Below are 24,203 nucleotides of genomic sequence, written 5' to 3'. Positions count from 1 at the left end.
AAGCCAGGAGGGACAGGGATCAAGAGGGCAAGTGGTCAGTCGCACTGCTGTAAGCACCTTGTCCACATCATCAGGCCACAATAACTGGAACTGATCCCACAAAATTGGGCAGATGGTGGCATCGGACACCTCAACTGGAGCTGCACTAAAAACAACGTCAAGCTCGCTGTGGAGAGAAGCGATCTTGTCCTCAAAGTGTGATGCAAAAAGGTCACAGCGGTATAGCAGCAGCATCCCCAATCTGTCTCTCTGGCCCAACACCAGGTGCAAACCCTCAAGGCCCACTCCAAGATGGGAGTGGTTTCCTGGTGATAGAGATGGAAGATTTATGAATCATGGTGACTCCCCCACCCTGTCCCTCCAATCTATGTTGGTGCTGCACTGAGTACCCAGATGGGCAGAGCTGAGTCAGATCGACCCCACCCAGCTCACCCACCCAAGTCTCAGTAATGCACGCCAGGTCAGCCCTCTCATCCAGAATTTATTGCAGACTGACCTGGCATTAAAGAGTAGCACCACAAGGAAGGAGGGCTCAGTGGATGAGCTACCAGGTACATGAGAACTAGAGGAGGAGGGTAGAGGGGGAACAGTGTGAAGCCAATGTTTTCCTGCACTTTTCATTGCAGAATCAAATCAGTAGTTGTGGGGAGACATCTTTCAGGGAAACTTGCCTGAAACCCCTTATAATGAACTTAAGGTTTAGATTAGCTAGCACATTGGGCCAGGGAGACAAGGGATAGCAGCCTATGGAAAAGCAATGAGGATCTATGTGGAGCACTGATTTGAAGCCTTACTTCTTCCTGGATCCTCTAATCCAGCCTTGACCAGAGCCTTGTCAAGAAGCTATTCACACATTTCTTAGCTGCTATTTTGTTAGCTAGAATTGCAGAAGAGAATTAGAATGTTCAAGACCATAATACATCTTTTGCTAGATTCCACAGTGTATGTGCTGCCCTGGATGTGAACTCCTAGTAGTACCAGCAAGACCTGGATGAGATCTTCAGCATAACGGCATGATAACCTGTCTTCTCTCACTGAATGCTTGGCTGGAAGGAAGGAATGGTATTTTTTGTGAGGGTTTGCATGGGGCCCATTGAGGACTACCTTAGGGCCAATTTAAATGTGAAGAGGAGGCCAATCCAGAGCATATCCAAATAACAGAATTCCATGTAGTGGTCATGAAGTATAAAAGCCTCTTTTGGCACTCATCAGCTTCAAAGCACACAGGCACCAAGTCCATGCCAGTGCTGCACAATCTTTAACAGCCATATTTGGGCTGTTGCATGGGATAATTGGGCTTTCAGTATAAGCTTTTATGTTAATAAAACCATTTTTAAAATTATTATTAGAAGGGAGAGAAACCAAAGGAACGTAACACCAGGTATAGCTCTTAAGTACTTTCAGTGGCCGCAACATGGGTGCTGCTGAAACCTATAAATCAGCACTTTGCTCATGGCTCTGGAAGTGAACTCAGTTTCCCTCATTTCTTTAATCTCTTGCCACTACGTAAAACACGGTTGCATTCTTAGTCTTCTGTCACCCATCCTCCATTTATTTGTTTATTCATTTCAGTTATTTATATGTTGTTTTTAGGATACAAATCCTTCCAATGTGGCTTTGAAGCAACATAAAAATAATAAAATTCAATAAACTATATTAACAGGTGTGTTGTTGTTGTTGTTGTTGTTGTTGTTTTTAAAAAATATCAACAGTTTCCTTCCCTCAGGGACTAGAAGCAACAACTTTGTCTTGGGGTTGGGGAAGGGGTTGCTGAAATGTAAGATGCTCTTTAGTGAATGCTTGGTTTATAGTGCTCTCCAAACAATGTGTTTGCATAGGTCTGTGTCTTGTCTGTTTTTCTAGTGATTTGAAAGCTGGTTGAGCAAGCTGCATTGCTCATCTGTTGTAATCCACTCCCAACATTCATGACCTAGGAGATATATCTGTCATGTATTTCCAGTAAAGGGGAAACCCAAGTAAGAATTTGTCACTATGCACTCAATCAGAAGGCACTGCTAAATAAAAAAAAAAAAGTACTTTCTCAGATCTCCAGGTGTCTTTTAATATACTGCATTGTCTTCTCCCCCCTTCCAGTCTAGCATTTCCCCCTTTCTGTTCTTTAGAGGATAGAAGTGTTAAATCAGTGGGTAAAGAAATGTCATATTTGTGGGATATAGGCTTTCAGCTCTCCCCTTTTTTCAAAACAAAATAAAACACTCTAGTTTTGCTGACATCAACGATTGCATTTAAAATGAGTTTCTTTCTGAGAAACATTTTTTTTGTGGCACTGGGCTAGCTTTTAGTAAAAGGGCTTCTTTCCCCATGAAAATCCTCAGCATGTCCCACATTACAGCAACCAGACATTACATGCATGACAGTTCCTTCTGCCTCTTGGGTGTCTGGGTTCGAGGGTTGTTAAATCAGTTTCTGAATCTGTTTTAAATTTTTCCATTTAAGTCCATGTTTATAACCGCTCTGGAAAGATAACCTGCACAGATAGAGTTCCATGAGGAAACTGAAAAAATCTACTCAAGTTTGAACTGGTGCCATGTTTTTTAAAATATGGTTTATTTAAGGTCCACAGTGGCTTTTCCTGGACATTTCTGCAGATTTTTTCCCCTTCTGTTTTTTTGCAGCCAGATAATAACAGGCAGCAGATAAACATCAAAAAATATTGTGAGTACAAACCACTTCCCCTTGTACTAGATAAGCATACCAATTTCTGTGTCAGGAGTAGTCCAAGATTTCTCTGTCTCTCGTTCTCTCTGTCTCTCTCTTTTTCATACACCCACCCAGACACCCCAGTTCGTTTAAAGAACAAAAAGCAGGCAGCTGGAATAAATGGGCAATACTCGCAATGGAAGATATAACAGGGGTCCCTCCCCAGGATCAGTATTGAGACCAGTAGTTTTTAACTGGCTTATAAATGATCTGGAGTTGGGTGAGCAGTGGGGTGGCCATGCTTGCTGATGACATCAAATAAGTAGGGTGATTAGAACAAAGAAAGACAATGAACAGCTCTAAGAGAAACTCTCCAAACTTGGGGAATGATAATTAAAATGACTCAATGTAAGGATGTGTAAAGCAGGGCTGGTAAATTTGTGGCCCTCCAGATGTTTTGGTCTTCATACCCTACCATTAACCCCCACTATTGGCTGTGCTGGCTAGAGGCTAATGGGAGTTGTAGGCCAAAACATCTGGAGGGCCATAAGTTGGCCACCCTTGGTGTAAAGTGATGCACATCGGGGCACAAATTCCTAACTTCACATGCCTACTGGTGGGATTTGAGCTAGTAATGAAGGCCAAAGAAACAAATCTTGTGATTGTAGCATATGAAAATATTGATGCTGTATGCAGCTACTGTGAAAAAGGCAAGGAATCAAAACTAAAACTGTGAATATTATAATGCCTGTAGACTAACTTATGGTGTGGCTGAACTTGGAATGCAGTGTCCAGTTATGGTCACTGCCTCTCAAAAACAATAATTGTAGAGCTGGAAAAGTGTAGGAAAGGTCAACAAAAATTAACAAGCACCTGGAACAACCCCCATCCCACTCCATGAGGGAAATTTACAGTGTTGGGTTTCTTTAGCTTGTGGAGCTTCATTTAATGAAGTTGAGTGGTCCGGGTTCAGGGCAGATAAAAGGAAGTACTTTTTCACACAGCGCATAGTTAAACTATGGAATTCACTACCACTATTTATGTATTTATTGCATTTTTATACCACCTAGTAGCTGAAACACTCTGGGCGGTTCACAAAAATAAAACCATTCAAAGTATAAAACAAACAGTACAAAATCATGATATAAAATACAATATAAAAGCACAACCAGGATAGAAAAGATGCAGTGATGACAGTGAAACCTGAACAGGTTTAAAAGGGGATTAGAAAAATTCATGGAGGATAAACTAAATCCTGGGGGAAAGCCGACAGGAGCTGGGAAGCTTCCGGTTCGGGTTAAATCATCTGAAGGAAGTGAATCTGAACATGTTTTTGATTGTCCCAGTGTAGAAGGGGAGCAGATAGGCCATGAGTTCAGGATAGAACATGACAGCCAATCAAAGAGGCTAAAGTGCAACAGGAAAAATGGGACACGGCAGAGACATTTGGGGAGGGACACTGTGTATAGGTGTTTCTATGCAAATGCTAGAAGCCTCTGAGCCAAAATGGGAGAATTGGAGTGCTTGGTTTCAAAGGAGAACCTGGACATAGTGGGCATTACAGAAACCTGGTGGAATGGAGAGAACCAGTTGGATACAGCCATCCCTGGATACAAATTTTATAGGAAGGACAGGAAAGGGTGTACTGAGGATGGTGTTGCTCTGTACATCAAAGAGCGCATTGTGTCAAGTAGACTAGAGCGCCTAAATGGGGAAGACCCTTTCACAGAAGTGCTATGGGTGATAATGCAGGGCCCCAAAACTAATGTAGTGCTAGGAATGTGCTGTCATCCCGTAGACCAAAATGCTTAGAGTGAGCTTGAGATGGAGAATGAAATCAGGGAGGCCTCCAAACAAGGAAGTATTGTAATAATGGGTGACTTCAATTATCCTCACATTGACGGGATAAATTTATATTCCAGTCATGACAAAGAGGTTAAATTTCTTGATGTCCTAAATTGTGCCCTGGAACAGTTTGTCATGGAACCAACCAGAGGGCAGGCAACCCTGGACTTAATCCTAAGTGCTGCTTCCCAGGACCTAATACGAGATGTAAATATTGTTGAACCAATAGGTAAAAGTGACCACAGTGCTATCAGATTCAATATATACTTAAGTGGGAAATTGCCCAGGAAATCCAACACATTCACACTTGGCTTCAAAAGAGGAAACTTCTTTAAAATGAGGGAACTAGTGAAAAGAAAGTTGAAAGGGGGAATCAAGAGGGTTAAATCCTTGGAAAATGCTTGGAGTTTACTCAAAAGCACAATAATAGAAACTCAACTAAAACATATTCCACAGGTAAGGAAAGGTAGCGCCAAGTCCAAGAGGTCACCAGCATGGGTAACAAGCAATGTCAAAGAAGCTATTGTAGGAAAGAGGGCTTCCTTCACACAATGGAAGTCTTGCCCAAGTGAGGAAAATAAAAGGGAGCACAAGCTGGCACAAAGGAGATGCAAGCAAACAATAAGAGATGCAAAACATTTTAAAGAGCACATTGCTAATAATATCAAGTCCAACAATAAAGAATTCTTTAAATATATCAAAAGCAGGAAACCAGCTAGGGAAGCAGTTGGACCGTTGGATGACAATGGAGTTAAGGGAGTTAAGGGAGTTCTAAAGGAGGATAGGGAAATTGCAGAGAAGTTGAATGAATTATTTGCATCGATGTTCACTGCAGAGGATACAGGACAGATGCTTGTACCTGGACTGATGTATTCAGGAAGGGAGTCTGAGGAACTGAGGCAAATAGTGATGACAAAAGATGTTCTCAACCTTATTGACAAACTGAAAGCAAATAAATCACCAGGCCCAGATGGTATCCATCCTAGAGTTCTCAAAGAACTCAAATATGACATTGTGAACCTCCTCACAAAAATATGCAACATGTCCTTAAGCTCAGCCTCTGTACCAGAGGACTGGAAAATGACCAGTGTAACACCAGTACTCAAAAAGGGATCCAGAAAATTACAGGCTGGTTAGCTTGACATCTGTTCTTGGTAAATTGGTTGAAAGCATTATTAAAGACAAAATTAGTAAGCATATAGAAGGTCAGGTCCTGCTGAAGAAGAATCAACTTGACTTCTGCAAATGCACGTCCTGTCTCACTAATCTACTAGAATTCTTTGAGAGTGTCACAAACATGTAGACAGGGGTGATCCAGTGGGCATTGTTTACTTGGACTTCCAAAAGGCTTTTGATAAAGTCCCCCACCAAAGAGTCCTGAACAAACTTAGTAGTCATGGAATAAGAGGCAAGGTCCTCTTATGGATCAGTAACTGGTTAGAGAACAGAGAGTAGGAATAAATGGTCAATTCTCCCAATGGAAGGAAGTATATAGAGGGGTCCCACAGGGATTGGTATTGGGACCAATCCTTTTCAACTTGTTCATAAATGATCTGGAATTAGGAGTGAGCAGTGAAGTAGCCTAGTTTGCTGATGAAACCAAATTATTTAAGGTTGTTAAAACTCAAAGGGATTGTGAAGAGCTTCAAAGGGATCTCTCCAAGCTGGGAGAGTGGGCATTTAAATGGCAGATGCGGTTCAATGTAAGGTGATGCACGTTGTGGCAAAAAATTCACTCAACTTGAGGTATAACCTAATGGGATCTGAGCTGCAGTGATCAAACAAGAAAGAGATCTTGGGATTGTGGTGGACAGCTCAATGAAAATGTCCACCCAGTGTGTGGCCGCTGTAAAGAAGGCAATCTCCATGTTAGGCATTATAAGAAAAGGAATTGAGAATAAAACAGCTAGTATCATACTGCCCTTGTACAAATCTATGGTGCGACCACACTTAGAATACTGTGTACAGTTCTGGTCACCATACTTAAAAAAGGATATTATAGAGCTGGAAAAAGTGCAGAAAAGCACAACTAAAATGATTAAGGGGCTGGAGCATCTCCCCTATGAGGGAAGGTTATAACAGCTGGGATTGTTTAGCTTGGAAAAAGGAGGCTAAGGGGAGACATGATAGAAGTGTACAAAATTATGCATGGTATGGAGAATGTGGATAGGGAGACATTGTTCTCCCTCTCTCAAAATACTAAAACCCGGGGCCTTCCCATGAAGTTGATTGGTGGGAGATCCAGCACGGCACTTCTTATGTTCTTATAATAGGGGCACTAATCACCTAGCAATGTCTACTAGTCAATAGCCCTCTCCATGCTGGTTGCTGGGGAACATGAGTAGGAGGACGGTATTGTGCTCATGCCCCAATCAGAAGCTTGTGGGCCTTTGGCCTGATTCAGCATGACTCTTCTTATCTTCTTAGACTGTGACGGTTGATAAAAATAAATGTTTTTTTTAAAAAATAATGATAATCAGATTTTTAAATTTTTAAATCAGATTTTTTTATAATTTAAATCAGATTTTTAAATATTCTTAAAACAATTAGTAAAAAAAAGAACCTAGGTCAACGATGTCATCATGAATACTAATTATACATCTTCTAATTATATTCTATGAATATGTTAATGGTGGTTTATGGAGATGGGAGATAACCTGATCAGTCCGATTCTGCACTGCAGGTGGTGTACAGACATGCATGCGCTCTCTCGCGCGCTCTCTTGGCCTTGCCTCTCTCAGAGCAAAGCTAGAGAAGGTCAATGAATAGAGAATTTGGGGAGATGGAATAGATCTGAACAACATGGAGGAGTCTGGATATAAAGGCAAAGGATTTGGGAAAGGAATAGAAAGTGAAACCAAAAGTGAACAGAATGTATTCCTGCAGTCCTGACTCCTGAGGAAACTTCTGCTGCATGGATCCTCCATCGCAGGAGGGAAATACCTAGCATGGCAGCAGCCATAAAAGAGACCCCATGTAGGAGTATCTTGTTTCTGTACCTGCTGTGGTTGAAATTGCCTAACTTGCAATTTTAGAATTATTTTACCTATATCTGAAAACTGAAATAGTTAACCTTTCAAAAATCCATGTGGGTGTTTTGATAGTGTTGTTGTTCATTGAAGAAGAAAATTAACCAGAAGAATAAACTATCTGGTTTATTCCAGATAGTTTAAAAGCCTATTTGGTGGTGGTGATGATTCTGGCACATCATGACCAAAATAAAAATAAAAATCATGATTAATTGAACAGTTGTTGCTGGTTCATCTCCTGAATGACATCAAAAGTTCATTCTGCTTTAGTACTAAAATAACCAAATTATCATCCCGTTTTTTGATGAAAATTAATACGGGCATAACTGTGGTTAGAAGTTACATGCACCTCTGGTTAATGCATAGCTCCCAATCCTCTTTGGCATATTTTGACCCTTTTTCAGTCTGGGTCAAAGATTCAATTAGTATCACTTCAATTCATGCTCAAGATGCATGTGTTACAATCTTAAACATAAGAGAGTAAGTCCCATTGAATTCATTTGGGTTTTCTTCTGAGTACCAAATGCATAGCCATAGCCAATGATCCCGATAGGAAGATTGTGAACTAGTTTTTAACATGATGGCACCCTTACCAAGAGCAAGCTTGATGACACACTTCTTCACCATAACAGGAAATTCTGGCAGCATGTCTGAATACTCAGGCAGTGCTTCTGTGCAGACATTCTGAAACATTGTGTGCTAAATGCACATTTTTGGCAGTCATATCTCACACTCGCACGCACATACCCCTCCAATGGCCGTAATATATGGCCCTATTTAATCTGAAATATTCAGGGCGACCAAGTGTTCCAAAGCTACATCAAATGGAGGAAGATGAATTGTGTTTAGGGGAGAAGATGAGATCATGACAAAGAGGGCTTGCCAAAGAAGCAAGGGAAGAAGAGGGCCAGAGTGGGGATAACATTTGTTACACCGATGAGCCACTGATCTCTGGTTTTGGCACTTTGAAATAAGAGCCTGTTGTTGTTGTTGTTGTTGTTGTTAATCACATTTATAAATAGCTTTTATTACATATTGACCTTTTATTACACACATAGTTGGAAAGAGAGGTCAGTTTTTATAAAAATAATATCTTCCCTTTTTCTTTCAGAAAGTGACAGGTGGGTATGGTATGCCCTCACCACAGGGCAGCTAAAGCAGAACCAAGCTTGAGTACAGCTGGATCCACAGCCCAAAGCTGCTTACCTGGGTTCAGATTCTGATTGGGTCAAGGATCTTTGCAGAGTCCGTGTTGGTCCTTTGCTAGGGTGAAAGCCAGAGTATCGCTCTGAAGAGAGGAGAAGGCAGGAAAATGATGAGCAGGTTGGAGGTGAAGCAGAAGCCAGACTGGCGAGGACCAGTCTAGAGTTGTTGCCCTGCCAAAAGACATGGCTGATCATGAAGGACCACCTCATTTAAAACTGCCCACCTTTTAAGGTCTACTGATGGGCACTCTAACACATACCACTGCCCTTCTGATGTATGTTTGGTGGCACTGGGAGAGAGGGCCTTCTCAGTGACCCCATATGTAGGACTTCCTGCCCAGCAAGGCTAGCTTTTCGTCCTTGTTGCCTGCATTCCACCGGCATTTGTAGATGTTTATTTTTCAACAAACTCTTGTTTTTTACTGTAGTTTAGACATGATGTTTTAGTTCTGGTTTGCTTGGGTGGGTTTTATGCTGTTTTTAGTATTGGTCTGTTGTTTCGTTGCTTTGAATGAACTACTAATGATTGGATTGTTGTTGTTGTTTGTTTTGGTTCCCTTTATTGGTTGCTTTTCACATCTCTGGTGAGGAAAATGTGGGTTATTAATGTTGTTATAAATAAAACAAACAAATATGCTTTTTTGGCCAGGTCAAGGGGAGCAAATGGGCTTTCTGGGGTTGATGGAAGCATGCTAGGCTTGAGGGGAATAGTATTGCTCTCTGTTTTCTCCATGGTACAGCATTGATGTCTCATGTCCTGGTTGATCCTGGAGGATAATTTTTGGATGCATTGAAAATGACCTGGACAACCCCTTTTCAGTGCTGGTGAGGTGTGGATGGCGAAAACCTTAAACCACCCCCACTCCAAAAAAGGGGAACTCCAAGGCATCAGCCAAACATTTTGCTATGTGAACACAATCTAGTCTGTCTCCCTCACTTTTAGGGGCTCTTATTCTGCCATTCTGGGGCTTGTGCAAGATGTCTTTCATGGATCTGGAAAGTTCAGGGTTGCAGGTCCCTCTCTTTTCTCCTCCTATTTCTGGTTAGCTTGAAATGGGTAAGGCTGGAAATGTGCTTTGTTTTACTTAGCGGCTGCAGTTTGACTGTTTAGATAACAAAACATTCCTACAAATGGCTAAATACTTTCCATGTGGAATTATTCTTTCCAAGTGGTGAGCAAGAATAGCAAAAAATGCTTGGCTCTCCCATTCTAAAAATGCCGCTATTTCAGGAGTCATCAAAAGGCATCTTGGCTTTCTCGCTCTATAATTTTTTGATCCAGGACTATTGCCAACAGTCTATCATATGAATTTGGAGTGTGTTTCAGAATCATGAGGCATGTGGAAGATCTGAAGATCACTGCCTCACATCTATCACTTTGCAAAAACACACATCCTAAAATGCTCCTGACAGGTTAGCACATACCCAGATACAAACTCTTATGAGCAAGGCACATGGCATTTGAGCTATCTGAAAAAGTTTTAAAAACACACCATATTGAGCAATTCCAAAAAAAATAATAAAGCATGGTGCATAGTATGCTACAAGACAAGATGGAGCATTTTTTTTAAATAGAATTGGAAAGGGGGCATGAGAAAAGAGGCTTAAAAGCATGGCTGTGGGTGGGTATTATTATCATTATTTTATGGAGAGTTGTGCTTTGAAAATGGTCCAGCTTCCTTTTTAGAATTTCCATGCTTTTATATTTAAGTATATATTATAAATGTACAATTATATATTAATGTGTGTGTGTGCACACATGATTTTCTTCTCCACTCATAGTTATAAATTGAGGCCCATATTCCCTTTGTTTTTGTGGGAAGTCTTCTATAGAGGAGAGATTTAGATCTGTTCCAATACTTGATGAATACAGATCTGTGGCTAAGTCACCTTTGAACTGTCATATACATGCCAATTTCATGTCAGTTTCACTCCTGAGCTAATTCTATCTATGTTGTCTGTCTGTCAAGCACTGACATGGGATAAAATTTAACATCCATTTTGGCTTTTAAAAAAGCATCAAATTTCCTGACTTTCTTTCCTCGCATTCCACCTCCAGCCACAAAGAGATATCCCCGTGCTTTGGATGGTGTAGCTTACTCCATGTTTTTTTAAAAAGTTTTCATTTGTATGGGTTTATTATTAGAAATATGAATATATAATATATATATTTTCTTCTCGTCAGCAGGTCCAGAGGCCGCTCCCAGCTACCCAAGCAGCATGATGGATGCCACTCGAGATCCTGGCCTCAAGCAAGCCCCACCAACACGGACGGAGAAACCGGCTGCTGACTTTGCCTATGTTGGCATAGATGCTATCCTTGAGCAGATGCGGAGAAAAGCCATGAAGCAAGGGTTTGAGTTTAACATCATGGTGGTTGGTGAGTCTTCTTTTCCTAGTGCCTGGGGTTGCTGAGTTGTGTATGCTACGGAATTGTCCTTTGAGGAGTTACCTTCTCCTTTTACGGTTTCTTGAGAGGATTATTTTCTCTCTCGTAAGGTCATCTTTACTAACCCTGGAGAGTTCTGAATTTATGAAATTTGGCAAATTCTTTCCTGTTTTATTATTAAAACTCCAACTCACTGCAGGCGCCTTGTAGCCCAGATGTCAAAGTTCCTCTAACAAGCCCCTTTGTCCTGACTGCAATGTCAAAGGTCAAGAACTTGTACCTTTTAACACATCTCTGTTGTGGCAGCTCAAGCAGCTAGCACACTGTTAGTTAGGCAGTGGCTCAGTTCAGACAACATGTTTCTCAATGAGGGTTTTAGAACTCCACAGTGGAGTTTTTACACCTTCGTTGAGAAATATATTGTCTGGCGGGAAAACTCCATGCAATGGTGGAGTTTTTTTTAAAAACACTCCATTCAGAATATCCACACTGTGCAGAGGAGAATCCCTGCACAACTGGTGTGTGGTGTGTGGTGTGGTGGGCTCCATGGAGTTTTCTGTTGTGTTGAGTTGACTTTTCCCACTGGCTATAGAGTTCCTTGGCATGAGCGGTGAAAGGAGTGAGTGCCGCTCTGGGAGAGCTGCTTGGATTGTTTTTTTTGTTTTTGCAGCAATGGCTGGTGGGATACCATTGGGAGGCCTGGGGGAGGAGAGAGGGTGGAGGAAATGTCAATCAAACGTCACAGTGGATTTTACTCAACTCCACAGTAGCCCACAGTCACACAATTGTGGAGTTAGAACATGTTGTGTGGGGAGTACCCCCTAAAAACTCAACTGTTGAGTGGAGTTTTCACACTTCATTGACTAACATGTTGTCTGAACTGAGCTAGTGTGTCTGATTGAATTTCTTCCACTAAAACTCATGGTCTTCTTTGCCTCGGTATTCCTGCTAGGTCTTTTGGAATTGCAAAATAGTACACTTGCAGAGGGTAATTTTTTCAGTGGGTTTCATCTCAACTGCTGAATTCCAAAGAGAACATCAATAAACTGCTTAAGATCTCATATTATAGGGAGGAGTGATGTTGGGTTCCACTTCCCTTGGTCACTTCCTAGACTAGCCTTGCCCCACCTGGCGCCCTTCAGATGTGTTGGACTAAAAGCCTGTATACACCAATTGCTGCCTACATACACCAGTTGTTGTGGAACATGGGTGGGAGGGTGCTGTTGCACCATGTCCTGCTTGTGAGTCCCTGGTCGACAGCTGGTGGGCCACTGTGTGAACAGAGTGCTGGACCAGATGGACCCTTGGTCTGATCCAGCAGGGCTCTTCTTATGTTCTTATGTTCTTAACTCCTAACATGCCCCACCAGCATGGCTGGCTACAGCACACTGGGAGTTGTAATCCAACACATCTTAAGGGCACCAGATTGGGGAAGGCCATCCTAGACCATCCTGTTTTGAGAGGAAAGCAAAGTCTTCTACTGAGAGTGGTCAGTTACCACAGTGATTTGCTCTCATTACATGCAGCTTAATTTATGGATCATCAGTCATGGTTTTGAGTTCATCTTTGCTTGGCTCCCTTTTTTAATTCCCAGAAAACCCAGCTATTTCCCTAATGCTCAATGCCCATCAACAGTGTGTGTGTGCACATGTGTGTGTGTGAGGGGGAGGTGCATCTTCTGTTGCTCACTGAAGTCTTGCAGGAGATGACCTCTGGTTGCTATAGCAATCCACAATTCCAGTAAGTAGCCACACAACACTCCTTAGAGGGGCTTGTTTCCATTTCCATGGTTAGATGTGGCCTCGCAGCTCATTCTTCATTGATTTCCTGGTGTTTTGGTAAGGGGGGGGGTACATTGCATCTGGGCGGTGAAAGACTTAGAGCAGAAGAAGCCTAGGCTCTGAATCTGTGTGGTTTATTTGGAGACACAACTAAAAGCTCCTCTCAGTTCTGTGCTGTAGTGGTTCGGGAGCAGGGTCTCTCTAGTCATATTTCACAAAGTGAGAGGTGTGAGCACTGCTAGGGAAAGCCCTGGCTCATCCCTGACCCTTCAAACCAGCTAGGTACAATATTTTTGCATAGAGACCCCCACCGACCTATGAACCTTGGGCTGGAAGAAAGACCTTCTGCCCTCTGTCTTCCACAGGAACAAAGCATTCTCTAGCACTTTGGAGATTGGAGCGTGCTCCCTTTCCACCTAACTTCCACTGACTAGTATGGATTTTGTTTCATTCCTGTTTGCAAATGCACATTCACACTAATGGAGACTTGTGCAAATCCCCCTTCAAAAGTTTCTTTAAAAAGGTCTGGAAGTCTGCAGAATCCACACAATTTGGAAAGAGCCAGTCCACTGCAGAATCCATAGGCTGAATTCGTAGAAACCCGAACTCATCTGAATCCTTTGCAGATTTCTCTGACGTTCCTGCCACTGACTGCTCATAACTCTAGATTCTGCTGAAGCAGTGGGGAGGCTTCATTAACACTGAAGTTAACTGGACACAGTTCAAGATCCTCAGTATGATGTTGTTGCCGCTTCTCCCTGGCTACATCCCTTCCCTGTGGAGACTTCACTGTGGAGTTCAGAGGTTCTCATTTCTGTAGGACAGTGCAGAGAGGAGGCCTTTTTGTTGTTGTTTCCACATCCCAGACCTCTTCTTGTGAAGTGCCCACCTCCTATTTGATTGACTGGGAGGAGCAAAACAAAGGGAAAAAAAGACACATTATTTAAATACTGTAATTAAAGTGACACCATGAGTCGCTGGCATTACTGTTGAGGCTAGGTTGACTGCTTGCCAGCTGGAATGAGTTCTACTGTATGAAAGAATTATTTTGAAAGCTTGAATGAGAGAGTGGGCAGGATTTATAGCATTACTGGGGTTTATGGTACTAGGTGCATAGGTCACTAAGTTTAGAAGAAAAATAAATTATATAATTGCAACTAGCCACCAGTCTATTTCATATGCTGCCTTTCCACATCACTGCTGTTTTGAAGGGATAGCAAGGAATTCCTGTCTTTAGTTAAAGATTTGTTGGAAATGATGGTGAGTCAGAGAGGAAGCATGCGGCCCTAACAAGTTGGCTAATAGCTCTGGCCAAAGTGTTGGGCAAAGATCCTGTGATCCCAGTGCTGGCTGGCTGGCTGGCTGCATGATGAAACCTCTGGAGGGGGGAACTTTGTTTAGATGATCTCATTCAATGTGCCAATGATCCTGGAGCACTGTGGCCCACCTGGCTGCCTTCAGCCTCAGAGGTGCCCCAGCTGCCAGCTTCTTTACTGTAGTCAGTTTCTTTTAGAGTTCTGATCTCCAGGTGGTGTGAATAAAACCTTGGTTCTCATGCTCTGTAACAAGTCTAGAGACGCAGACTCAGCTGTAGGATGTTTCATCATTGAGCAGAATAAACTCATTCTGAGCTCTAACAATGCTAGGAACAAAGTCCTACCAAAATGTAGGCTGAACAGTTGCAGTACTTCAGCATGCATTTAGATTAGATTGCTGGTAGCAAATGTGCTGCTAGAGATGTTCACTTCCTGGCAACTAAGGAATCTCAGGGTATGAGTGATCGCTTCTAACACATCCTGAGCATCTCCTAATTTTCCACTAGAGATAATAAAAGCCAGTTCTGGGTAATGTTGAGCTTTTAGTGCACTGTGTTCTTCTGCCCTTCTCTGGCAGAAGGTGTGTATGCGTATGCACACCAAAAGCCCAGCATAATACAAAGAAGTGCATTACCCCCTTCGTCACAGTGACCCATAACTTGTGCCTAGGCCACCGGGGGTTGGGGGGGAGTGACATAACTGGAAGGGCAGTGAATGATGGAATGGGCTAATTCTATAAAGTTCAGTCCCATGTTTTGCTGGTCACTCACAGGCCAGGTCTCCTCCTCCCACCCCAAGTGCTGGCCTAAGCAGGCAGGCCTTGGGTATGTTTGAGCATGGTGCTCAATTCTTGAGCATGGTGCTTGCTCCTTCTTCCTCCCCCTCCTCATCTTGGAAAGGCCCATTGTGGGAATGCATTGAAGTTGTCTAGCTACTTGCAGACTCTGTAATCTTCAAGCAGAGAGCCTTGCAGACTTAATATTGTGTAGATGCAGCCATCGTTGGTACAATAGTCTTAAGCTTAGTGCAGTGGCCTTGCATTTCTCCTGCCTTGGTGCAGACTTAACATAAGTTTAAGTGTTGGGGGGCATGTGTAGGGTGATTGTGGGTGACGCCAAGGTGAAGGGGAAATCAGGATTTCAGCCTTGGGCAGCAAGAATTCTGGAGGGCAGGTCAACTTGTAGGGGAAACGGAAGCCAGATCTAGTAGCAGGGATGTGGTGCACAAGCCCAACAGCCTCCAGGAAGTGTCTACTCCACTGGCCTGCTGGTCTAGATCTTCTCACCAGGCCTGGCTGTGATGGGCTGTCTCATCCACCCATCCTCTTGAAGGTGCTGTGATCAACATCTCTGAGAGTCCAGATCTGCCCACGGAGAGGAGGTGCTGATCTGGATGATCCCGGGTAAGACCCGTCTTCCCCGTGGGCCACTACATCACCCAGAGGCCTGGCCCACTTGAGTGGGGTGGTGGGGGAGGTTGGACACTGCCTCCAAATCATGGGAAAAGCTTGTGTTGAGGGCTGACTTTTAACAGATCGCAGTGAGGGAGTTGCTCTGATACCTACGAAATCCTGACCCGGAATCAGGTTGTCTACAAATGATTTAGTAACGGGTTCCCCACAAACATGCAGTGTGTGACAGGTGAGAAGTGGCACCCCTCCTGCCATCTCCACTCCTGAGATTGATGGCTCTCTGCACCAGGTCAGGCAACCTGGCTATCCAAGGGGATTCTGACTTAGCAGTGTTCACTCATAATCACGTAGATAGTAGCTGTGCCCCTTTGGCTCCTCAGCCAAGCGACAACACTTCACCATCAGTAGGGTAAAACTAGTCTCATGAAAGTCTAAACCCAGCTCACATTCCCTATTAGTGGATGAACAATTCAGCACTTCACAATGATCAAAGGATCAGAAAGTTCTCATTGACTGAATTCTACCAGAATGAATATTTCAATTTTAAGAATACTTTGTTTCATCTCCTAGCAATGGCTCAATGTACAGTTTTTAATAAAACCCTTACTTGTCCCACAGCCTCTCCTGAGCCAACTGGAGACATTTAGGAAGTGAAGCATTCAGTTTAGAATTCTTCTGTCTTTATTTGTGGCTTAATGGAAGACAGCACCAGAAATATAGCACTGTATCTACTTCCCTTGTTTCTTCTGAGGCCCATAAAATATTCATTCCTTTTTACACATCAGTTTGAATATACCTCTGGAAGGCTGAATTGGATTCACTCTGTGTGTGTGTGTGTGCATTTAAGTGAAACTGCAGCATTTCCCTTGGACCACTATGTCTTTTTTCCTTCCATGTAAATTTACTTGCATCTGTTGTGTACAAATAAATATGGAACACACAGACACACAACTAGGCCTGCACATAGGCTGAAGTTAATAAGGTTAACTAGGACTTCTCTTCCCTTGATTTAGGCTGCCTGTCCCGTAACTCACCATTGGATTGGACTGAATTTCAAGGATAAGAATTGGAGAATGTGGATAGGGAGACATTTTTCTCCCTCTCTCAAAATACTAGAATCCGGGGTCATCCCATGAAACTGATTAGTGGGAGATCCAGGACAAATAAAAGGAAGTACTTCTTCACACAGAGCATAGTTAAATTATGGAACTCACTACCACAGGATGTGGTGATGGCCACCAATCTGGATGGCTTTAAAAGGGGTTGAATAAGTTCCTGGAGGCAAAGGCTATCAATGGCTACTAGCCCTGATGGTTGTGTGCTATCTCCAGTATTCAAGGTAATAAGCCTGTGTGCACCAGTTGCTGGGGAACATGGGCGGGAGGGTGCTGTTGCACCATGTCCTGCTTGTTCATCCCTGGCCAATGGCTAGTTGGCCACTGTGTGAACAGAGTGCTGGACTAGAATCATAGAACAGCAGAGTTGGAAGGGGCCTACAAGGCCATCGAGTCCAACCCCCTGCTCAATGAAGGAATCCACCCTAAAGCATCCCTGACGGATGGTTGTCCAGCTGCCTCTTGAAGGCCTCTAGTGTGGGAGAGCCCACAACCTCCCTAGGTCACTGATTCCATTGTCGTACTGCTCTAACAGTCAGGAAGTTTTTCCTGATGTCCAGCTGGAATCTGGCTTCCTTTAACTTGAGCCCGTTGTTCTGTGTCCTGCACTAGGTGGACCCTTGGTCTGATCCAGCACAGCACTCCTTATGCTCTTATGTTATTATTCCATTCCATCAGCCAAGTGTGGTTGCTTATCCCTAGGGAAAGCTGCTCCCACTTCAAGGCCAACCATGGAGGACTAGAGGCAGCATTTCCAACCCATCACTCTGTTGTTGCCTCTTCTTCTTAAGCTGAGTCAGCCCACCCTGATTTTTTTAAGACCATGAGAGAGAAGCAGACGCTAGACAGAGGTGGTGGATGTGCATTAGACAAACATGTAAAATTGCTTTAGCAAAAGGCCTCCACTTTTGATGTTAAAAGTAGCTGCCTTGCTCCCATGGTGGCTAAGATCTCTGTAACCCATGCAGGCAGACTGTATTTCCTGTGTTCTGTGTAAGACCAAACCCCTGTGACAATCCCCCCACAACATCCTTATTTAAACAAGACAAACTCGTGTGTTTCCTCATTTGACTCTTTTGATATTTGGGCTTTTTGAATTTTGACTTGCGTTTGGGACTTCAAACAATGACTGCATCTGTGTAAAATAACCAATATAATTCCTTTTCAACAACACCATTAGTGTAATACTGATTAATTAGTATATCTATCCTTCTCAGTTTGCTGATAAAAAGATCCATGGATGGTTTTTCATTCAGAAACATTAGGTGCATCCTCTCTTCTTCGTAACAGCTGGATTTATTATACATGCAGGGTGTCAACTAAAAGAAGGAAAATAATATGTGGTACGTCAGAGGTCAATTAAAATCTTGAAATTGGAAGCAACTTTTGCCTCTAGACTGAGGAGAGAGTTCATTGCTCTTATAAATGAGATGAGTTCATTTCTTATATTTCATATATATATATATATCACTCCCTCTAATAGTGAACTTATTGCTCCCGTGTCAGCAGAAATGCAGCCAAAATGAGGGCATTGAAAACACAAGAGGCAGGTCTCGGCATGCTTGAGGGATGCCCAAGCTTTGCAGAAGTACAAAAAAGTCTAAATGTGGGAGGCAAATCTGCACCCCAAAAAGTCCAATGAGGATAAGCATACTCACTGGATGCCATGAACCATGGGATATTGAGTGTCCATTGGAAAGGAAATAAATGGGTATCAGGGAAGAGAGTGAATTGTTCTGATTGAGCTCCTAACAGCTTATAGTATCCCAGAGGATGGCATGACTGACTCAAACCCTCAACTGGAGCACTCAAGGGGCTGAGGAAATACTGCAATATTTTGTTGCAGATCGTCCTTATAGAAATGATATAACCCCAAAGCAGTTAATATTAGGGAAAACATCATTTTATGCTTGTCAACCGGCATAGTGCAGTGGCTAAGTAGTGGGTTTCAATGTAAGAAATCTTGCAAATTATAGGAATTAAAGGAAAGGAGCAAACCACGTTTTAAGCAAAGGTGAGGGACAGAAATCAAATACGTCGTGTGTTCCTGGATAGTCAAAAGGCTGATCAAGGATCAGGGATTCAACCTGTGCTGAATCCCTGTGCTGAGTCTGCAGCAGCTTGCACTCCCGCTCAGGGTCGCCGTTTGAGTGTGCTCCTGGACTTGGCCTTGAACCTGGATACCCAGGTTTCAGTGGTAACGAGGAATGAGTTCGCACAACTGAGGCTAGTGCATCAACTGTGCATGTTCCTGGAGATGTCTGATCTGGCCATGGTCTCACACGCCTTAGTTATATCCCATTTGGACTACTGTAATGCACTGTATGTGGAATGAGCTGTATGTGGTTTAAAATGCTGCAGCCAGACTGTTGACCAGAATCGGTGACAGGGAGAACATAACTCCCTTGTTACAACAGGTTCAGTGGCTACCGGTCCCTTTTTCGGGTGCAATTCAAAGTGCTGGTTATGACCTATAAAGCTTGGGACCAGGCTACATACAAGACTGTCTTCTCCCAAATGAACCCTCCTAGGTTTTAAGACCTTTGAGAGAGGCCCTTCATTTGAGACTGCTGCCTTCAGGGGTGCATTTCATGGCAATATGAAAAAGTGCCTTCTTCTTAGCTGCTCTGTGGAACTCCCTGCTGAGGGAGGCTACGTTCACTCCCTCTCTGCTGTCCTTCTGCCAACAGGCAAGGATCTTTTTATTCAAATGGCCTTTGGCGTGTAAACAGGTCTGTTGTGTTGGGTGCTGCTTTCATCCTGTCATTGCTGTGTTTTTAATTGTGTTTTGATACATTTGTTTTGTTATTGTTTTAATCAAGTTTTATGTTGCCACTTTGAGTGCCCTTTCCATGGTAAAAAGGAGGGATGCATATCATATCATATCAAATCAATAAAACAAATCTGACCCCCAGTTGGCTTTTTTGATTGAATTAAAGGTGGCTTGGTTCTCTTTTCATCATCATCATCATCATCATCATCTCTTACCTGCCTCTCCATTTGATCGAGGAACAGTAAATATAAAATACATAAAACTGATCTTAATTTTAGGTTGGTTTATATATGCTAGGAAGAACTAAAGCAGCAACATGCTGAACTACAGCTCCAATTGCTGTTCAGATCAATTGTATGGTGCATATGGCATCAGACAGAAATAAATCTTCCCCAGTGCTTAGTATTGGATCTTTGTCAGCCAAACCAGACAGAATCAACAGAATTAGGCTTGCTCCAGTCAAGGACCAAGCCATAGCTGTCTGTGTATGTGTAGCCAAATGGCATCTGAACACTGTTTGAATGTGTAGAGGTTTGCTGTGCGGCGATACGAATAATGAAAGAGAAGGATTTTCTGATATTTGTGCATCTTGCTCCCTTTCAGGTCAGAGTGGTTTGGGAAAATCCACTCTAATCAACACCCTCTTCAAATCCAAAATCAGCCGTAAATCTGTGCAGCCATGTCCTGAAGAACGCATCCCCAAGACCATTGAAATCAAGTCTATCACACATGGTAAGCTTTGCCAAGAGATTGTGGGGTTGTTTTCTGGGGAGATGAGGATGTTGAGGATCTGTCAGCCAGGGCACAGAGGAAAGGGGACCATTCATTTGGCTCACTAGGATTTCTGAAATGCTTGCATCTCTGTATGTCCTTTTTGTCTATCTAGTGAATGTGCCTATATGGAAGGATTTTTTTTTCTGCTGCCGCATTGATCCTAGGGTGACGTGTTGTTACCTACCTTCTTTACGTTCTATTTCAGATATCGAGGAAAAGGGAGTTCACATGAAGCTGACTGTTATTGACACCCCAGGATTTGGAGACCACATCAACAATGAGAATTGGTGAGGGGCCATCAAATGTCAAGTGCACAAAGGCACTGGGCATGGAGAGGGTGGGAAGGGGTGGTGAGCAAAGCTTTTCAGCAGGCTACATTCAGCTGGCTGGTAGTGGAGGGAAAAACTAGTGCACCACCTCTGCATCTCTCTACAGTGGGACGAGGCAACTTGCGCCCCCACCCCACCCCGATATTTTGGCCTACAACATCCACGATCCTTCACCATTGACTATACTGATTAGGGCTGATGTGAGTTGTAGGCCAAAACTTCTGGAGAGCCACAAGTTGCCCAACCCTGTTCTACACTATGACTTGCCTTATTTTTATCAGTAGGTTCAAAACATTGCCCTGTTCCTTACCAGACTCATTGTGGTTCTGGACTGTAATGTAGGGTGGGAAGAATTAAATCTAAGTAAGAAAAGGCTCCATCTTAAGAGCTCATGTTGGAACTCTAAGGAATCTGTTATGGCCCTGATGCACTGTTAGAGAAGGAACAAATCCACAGTGTGTGTGGATTTTGAGAAAAAACTTCCTGACTGATGGGGCAGAAAGAGAATGGAACCAATAACCCAGGGAGGTGGATTCCTGCATTGAGGAAGGGGTTGGACTCGATGGCCTTATAGCCCCCTTCCTGATTCACATGAATGGTGGGAAAGCTTGTTCATATGTCTGCTTATTAAGCCAAGATACAATTCTGTAAATGCAGCCTGTGAAAGCTCAGAGCAATCCATCCAAGTTTATTAACTTCAAAATAACAGCAGGTGACCTTCAACAGTAAGTGTAAAATAATACACATTAAAAGTAAAACAAGTTATCTAAGATATACTTAGCAGTGGAAGCCTTGGCAATGTCCTGAAGTTTTGAAAAGGGCAAATATAATCTTAGGCTTGTTATAGAAAAAAGGTTGTCTGCATATCTTCTAGTTTCTTACAATTCCCATGCATATGTGGGAAGAGCTTATGGGTGTTAACATTATATTTTTGTAGTGGAAAAAGGATGTCTCTTCAGATGTTGAATGGTTTGTATTTCTATCAAACCATTCCACGTGGAAGTCTCCTTCCACGATCAAGTTTTGGATTTGGTTTTATAACTTGAGCTTCTCCAAATGCATTGACTTTTTCTCTACATGGCAAGTGGGCACAGGCCATGGTGGAGTGGGGTGGCTGCAGCCCGCACTTTAACCCCATCAATACTGACTTTCCAAAAAAGGGGTCAGAGCTCAAAGATTCCTGGAGCAATCCTACAACACCACATTTTTATGGCCTCTGCTACAGGGTGGTTCTGGAATTCATCCAGAATGTGTAGAACAGGGATGAGCAACCCAGTGCCCTCCAAATGTTTTGGGCTACACAAGCCATCAGCCCCAGCCAGCATGGATTATGAGAGTTGTAGTCCAAAATGACACTTGGTGTAAAAAATTCCACTTTAGGAATTGGGGTCCAATCTCTTACAGTCCTGTGCCTCTGACCCCTTGGTCCCAAAGCCATCTACTTGGAATGAGCTCAGACACTGGTATCACTGAAACGTATTTCCAAGGGTATTTAGCATTGCATCCAAAGTTGTGTGTATGCACATGTGTGAATGTTTTCTGAAGAGTTCTATATAGATATGGCTCCTCCTTTTACATACATTTCCCCCCTTGCATAGTTGGCAACCCATTATGAAGTTCATCAATGACCAATATGAGAAGTACCTCCAAGAAGAGCTCAATATTAACCGGAAGAAGCGGATACCAGACAGCAGAGTCCACTGCTGTATATATTTCATCCCTGCCACCGGCCACTCGTATGTATACTCCTTGTGAACTGCACCACCTTTTTTTCCTATACATGAGCAAAGCAAATAAATATTATTCTCTAGATTCTATACTTGCCTGTCTGCTACTAGCTTCTTGAGATTAGTTTGTCAGCACCTTTTTGTGCTGCATTCTCCCTCTTGCAGGTCATGATTTGAGATGTGCCAAGCATGTAATGGTTAGAGTGTTCGGCTGTAGAGTCCAGAGTTCCAGTCTCCACTTGCCCAAAAGCTCATTGGGTGACTTTAGGCCAGTCACTATTTCTCAGTTGATCTCCGTCTTAGGTGATTAACCGGGTCATACTAGTTTGAGATCTTTAGAGGAAGAGCAAGATGAATTATATAAACATCTATGGATTATGAACATATATGGTGACAAAATCTCACCAGTTGATCCTGCATCGTAATGTGAACCACAGTACTTCTCTGGAACCAGGCATCCCCAGAAATATTTATTTATTTATTTATTTATTTATTAATTCATGAGTCACTTTTTGACCCAAATAGGGCCCCCTAAAGCAACTTAGTGTTAAAACTTATAATAATTTAAAATAAATAAACTGCATCAAAGAAGCCTTAAATCCGCATTTGCGCTATTTTCAGACACCCTCTTATGTGTGTGTACACACCACTTTTCTGGTAGGCCCCCTAGCCATTCTGTTAGGTGCTGATTCCCAGCTTGTCTGGGAAAGGGGCCTATTCCACAGGCAGCCCTCTGGGAACCACTGTAGTTACACATTTCTGTTTCTCACATATACAGGCACTGAAACATTAGACTGCCTGACAGGGACCTTTTAATGGCATCCCGCAGCTTGCCGCTCACCCTGCTGCTTGCCTGGTGATCGGTGCCTAGAAGTCTGCCTGGTGTATTCCCCTTCTCCCAGGAACATGTGTTTCCAATATAAGGAATGGTTTTGAAGCTATGAGGCACTCCATTACTGACTTCCATGTCCCTGCAGTTGCTTTTGGCTTCAAGTAGCATGATACCCCTGCTGGGGGTTAGTACGAGGTGTTCCCTTGGCTCTCGCCGCAGACAGCTTGTTCCAGGGCTGCTGGTTTCCAATCTCAATGTCAAAAAGGACATCTGTTTTTTAGTTGTGTTTTGAGTTGAGGATGCAGATCTGTGGATGGGGGAGGGGGAGCCAGAGGGTCTTTCCGAAGACTCACATGCAGGTTGAACCATGGGGAGAAACGGAAGGGAAATCTTATTTATTTATTTATTTATTTATTACATTTATTTACCGCTCCCATAGCCAGGGCTCTCTGGGCAGTTTATCTTAGCAGGAGACAGCAAAAAACTTATGGAGAACCCTTTTTAAAAGTGTGTGCTCCCACTGGCTATTGGTGTATTAGGACTCCTTTGGCTTTTCGTATCATTTCCAATTGTAAGGCTTGGCCACACCTAAAAAAGTTATTGTAGAGCTGGAGAAAGCGCCAAAAGGGGCAACTAAAATGATCAAGGGCCCAGAGCATCTCCCCTATGACAGAAGGTTACAATAGCTGGGATTGTTCAGCTTGGAAGAAAGGAGCCTGAGGGGAGACATGATAGAGGTGTACAAAATTATGCATGGTGTGGAGCATGTGAATAGAGAGATATTTTTCTCCCTCTCCCATAATACTAAGACACTGAAGCTGATTGGTGGGAGATTCCGGACAAATAAAAGGAAGCGCTTCTTCACACAGTGCATAGTTATACTGTGGGATTCAGTACCAAAGATGTGGTGATGGTCACCAACTTGAATGGATTTCAAAGGGAGTTGGATAAATTCCTGGAGTAAAAGACTGTAAATGGTTACTAGTCCTGATGGCTAAGTGCAACCCCAGTATCAG

The 24,203-nt window shown here is 43.0% G+C and overlaps 1 protein-coding gene across 5 annotated transcripts in view; it reads left to right on the top strand.

Annotated features, from left to right (window-relative positions):
* Positions 1-24,203, top strand: part of SEPTIN9 (septin 9) — a 257,294-nt gene that overhangs the window by 216,285 nt on the left and 16,806 nt on the right. For 3 of the 5 annotated variants that reach the window (XM_063120374.1, XM_063120378.1, XM_063120377.1), the window contains 4 exons: positions 10,926-11,120; positions 20,129-20,257; positions 20,505-20,586; positions 22,227-22,364. In XM_063120374.1, coding sequence (XP_062976444.1) covers positions 10,926-11,120; positions 20,129-20,257; positions 20,505-20,586; positions 22,227-22,364 — 544 coding nt within the window. The remainder of the gene's footprint in view (positions 1-10,925; positions 11,121-20,128; positions 20,258-20,504; positions 20,587-22,226; positions 22,365-24,203) is intronic. The other 2 variants (XM_063120375.1, XM_063120379.1) reach the window with 1 other exon arrangement.

Source organism: Elgaria multicarinata, chromosome 3 (genome assembly GCF_023053635.1).
Source record: "Elgaria multicarinata webbii isolate HBS135686 ecotype San Diego chromosome 3, rElgMul1.1.pri, whole genome shotgun sequence".
In the NCBI taxonomy this organism is placed as follows: domain Eukaryota; kingdom Metazoa; phylum Chordata; class Lepidosauria; order Squamata; family Anguidae; genus Elgaria; species Elgaria multicarinata.
Note: the sequence above shows the minus strand (reverse complement) of the source record. Positions and strands in the feature narration are given on the sequence as shown.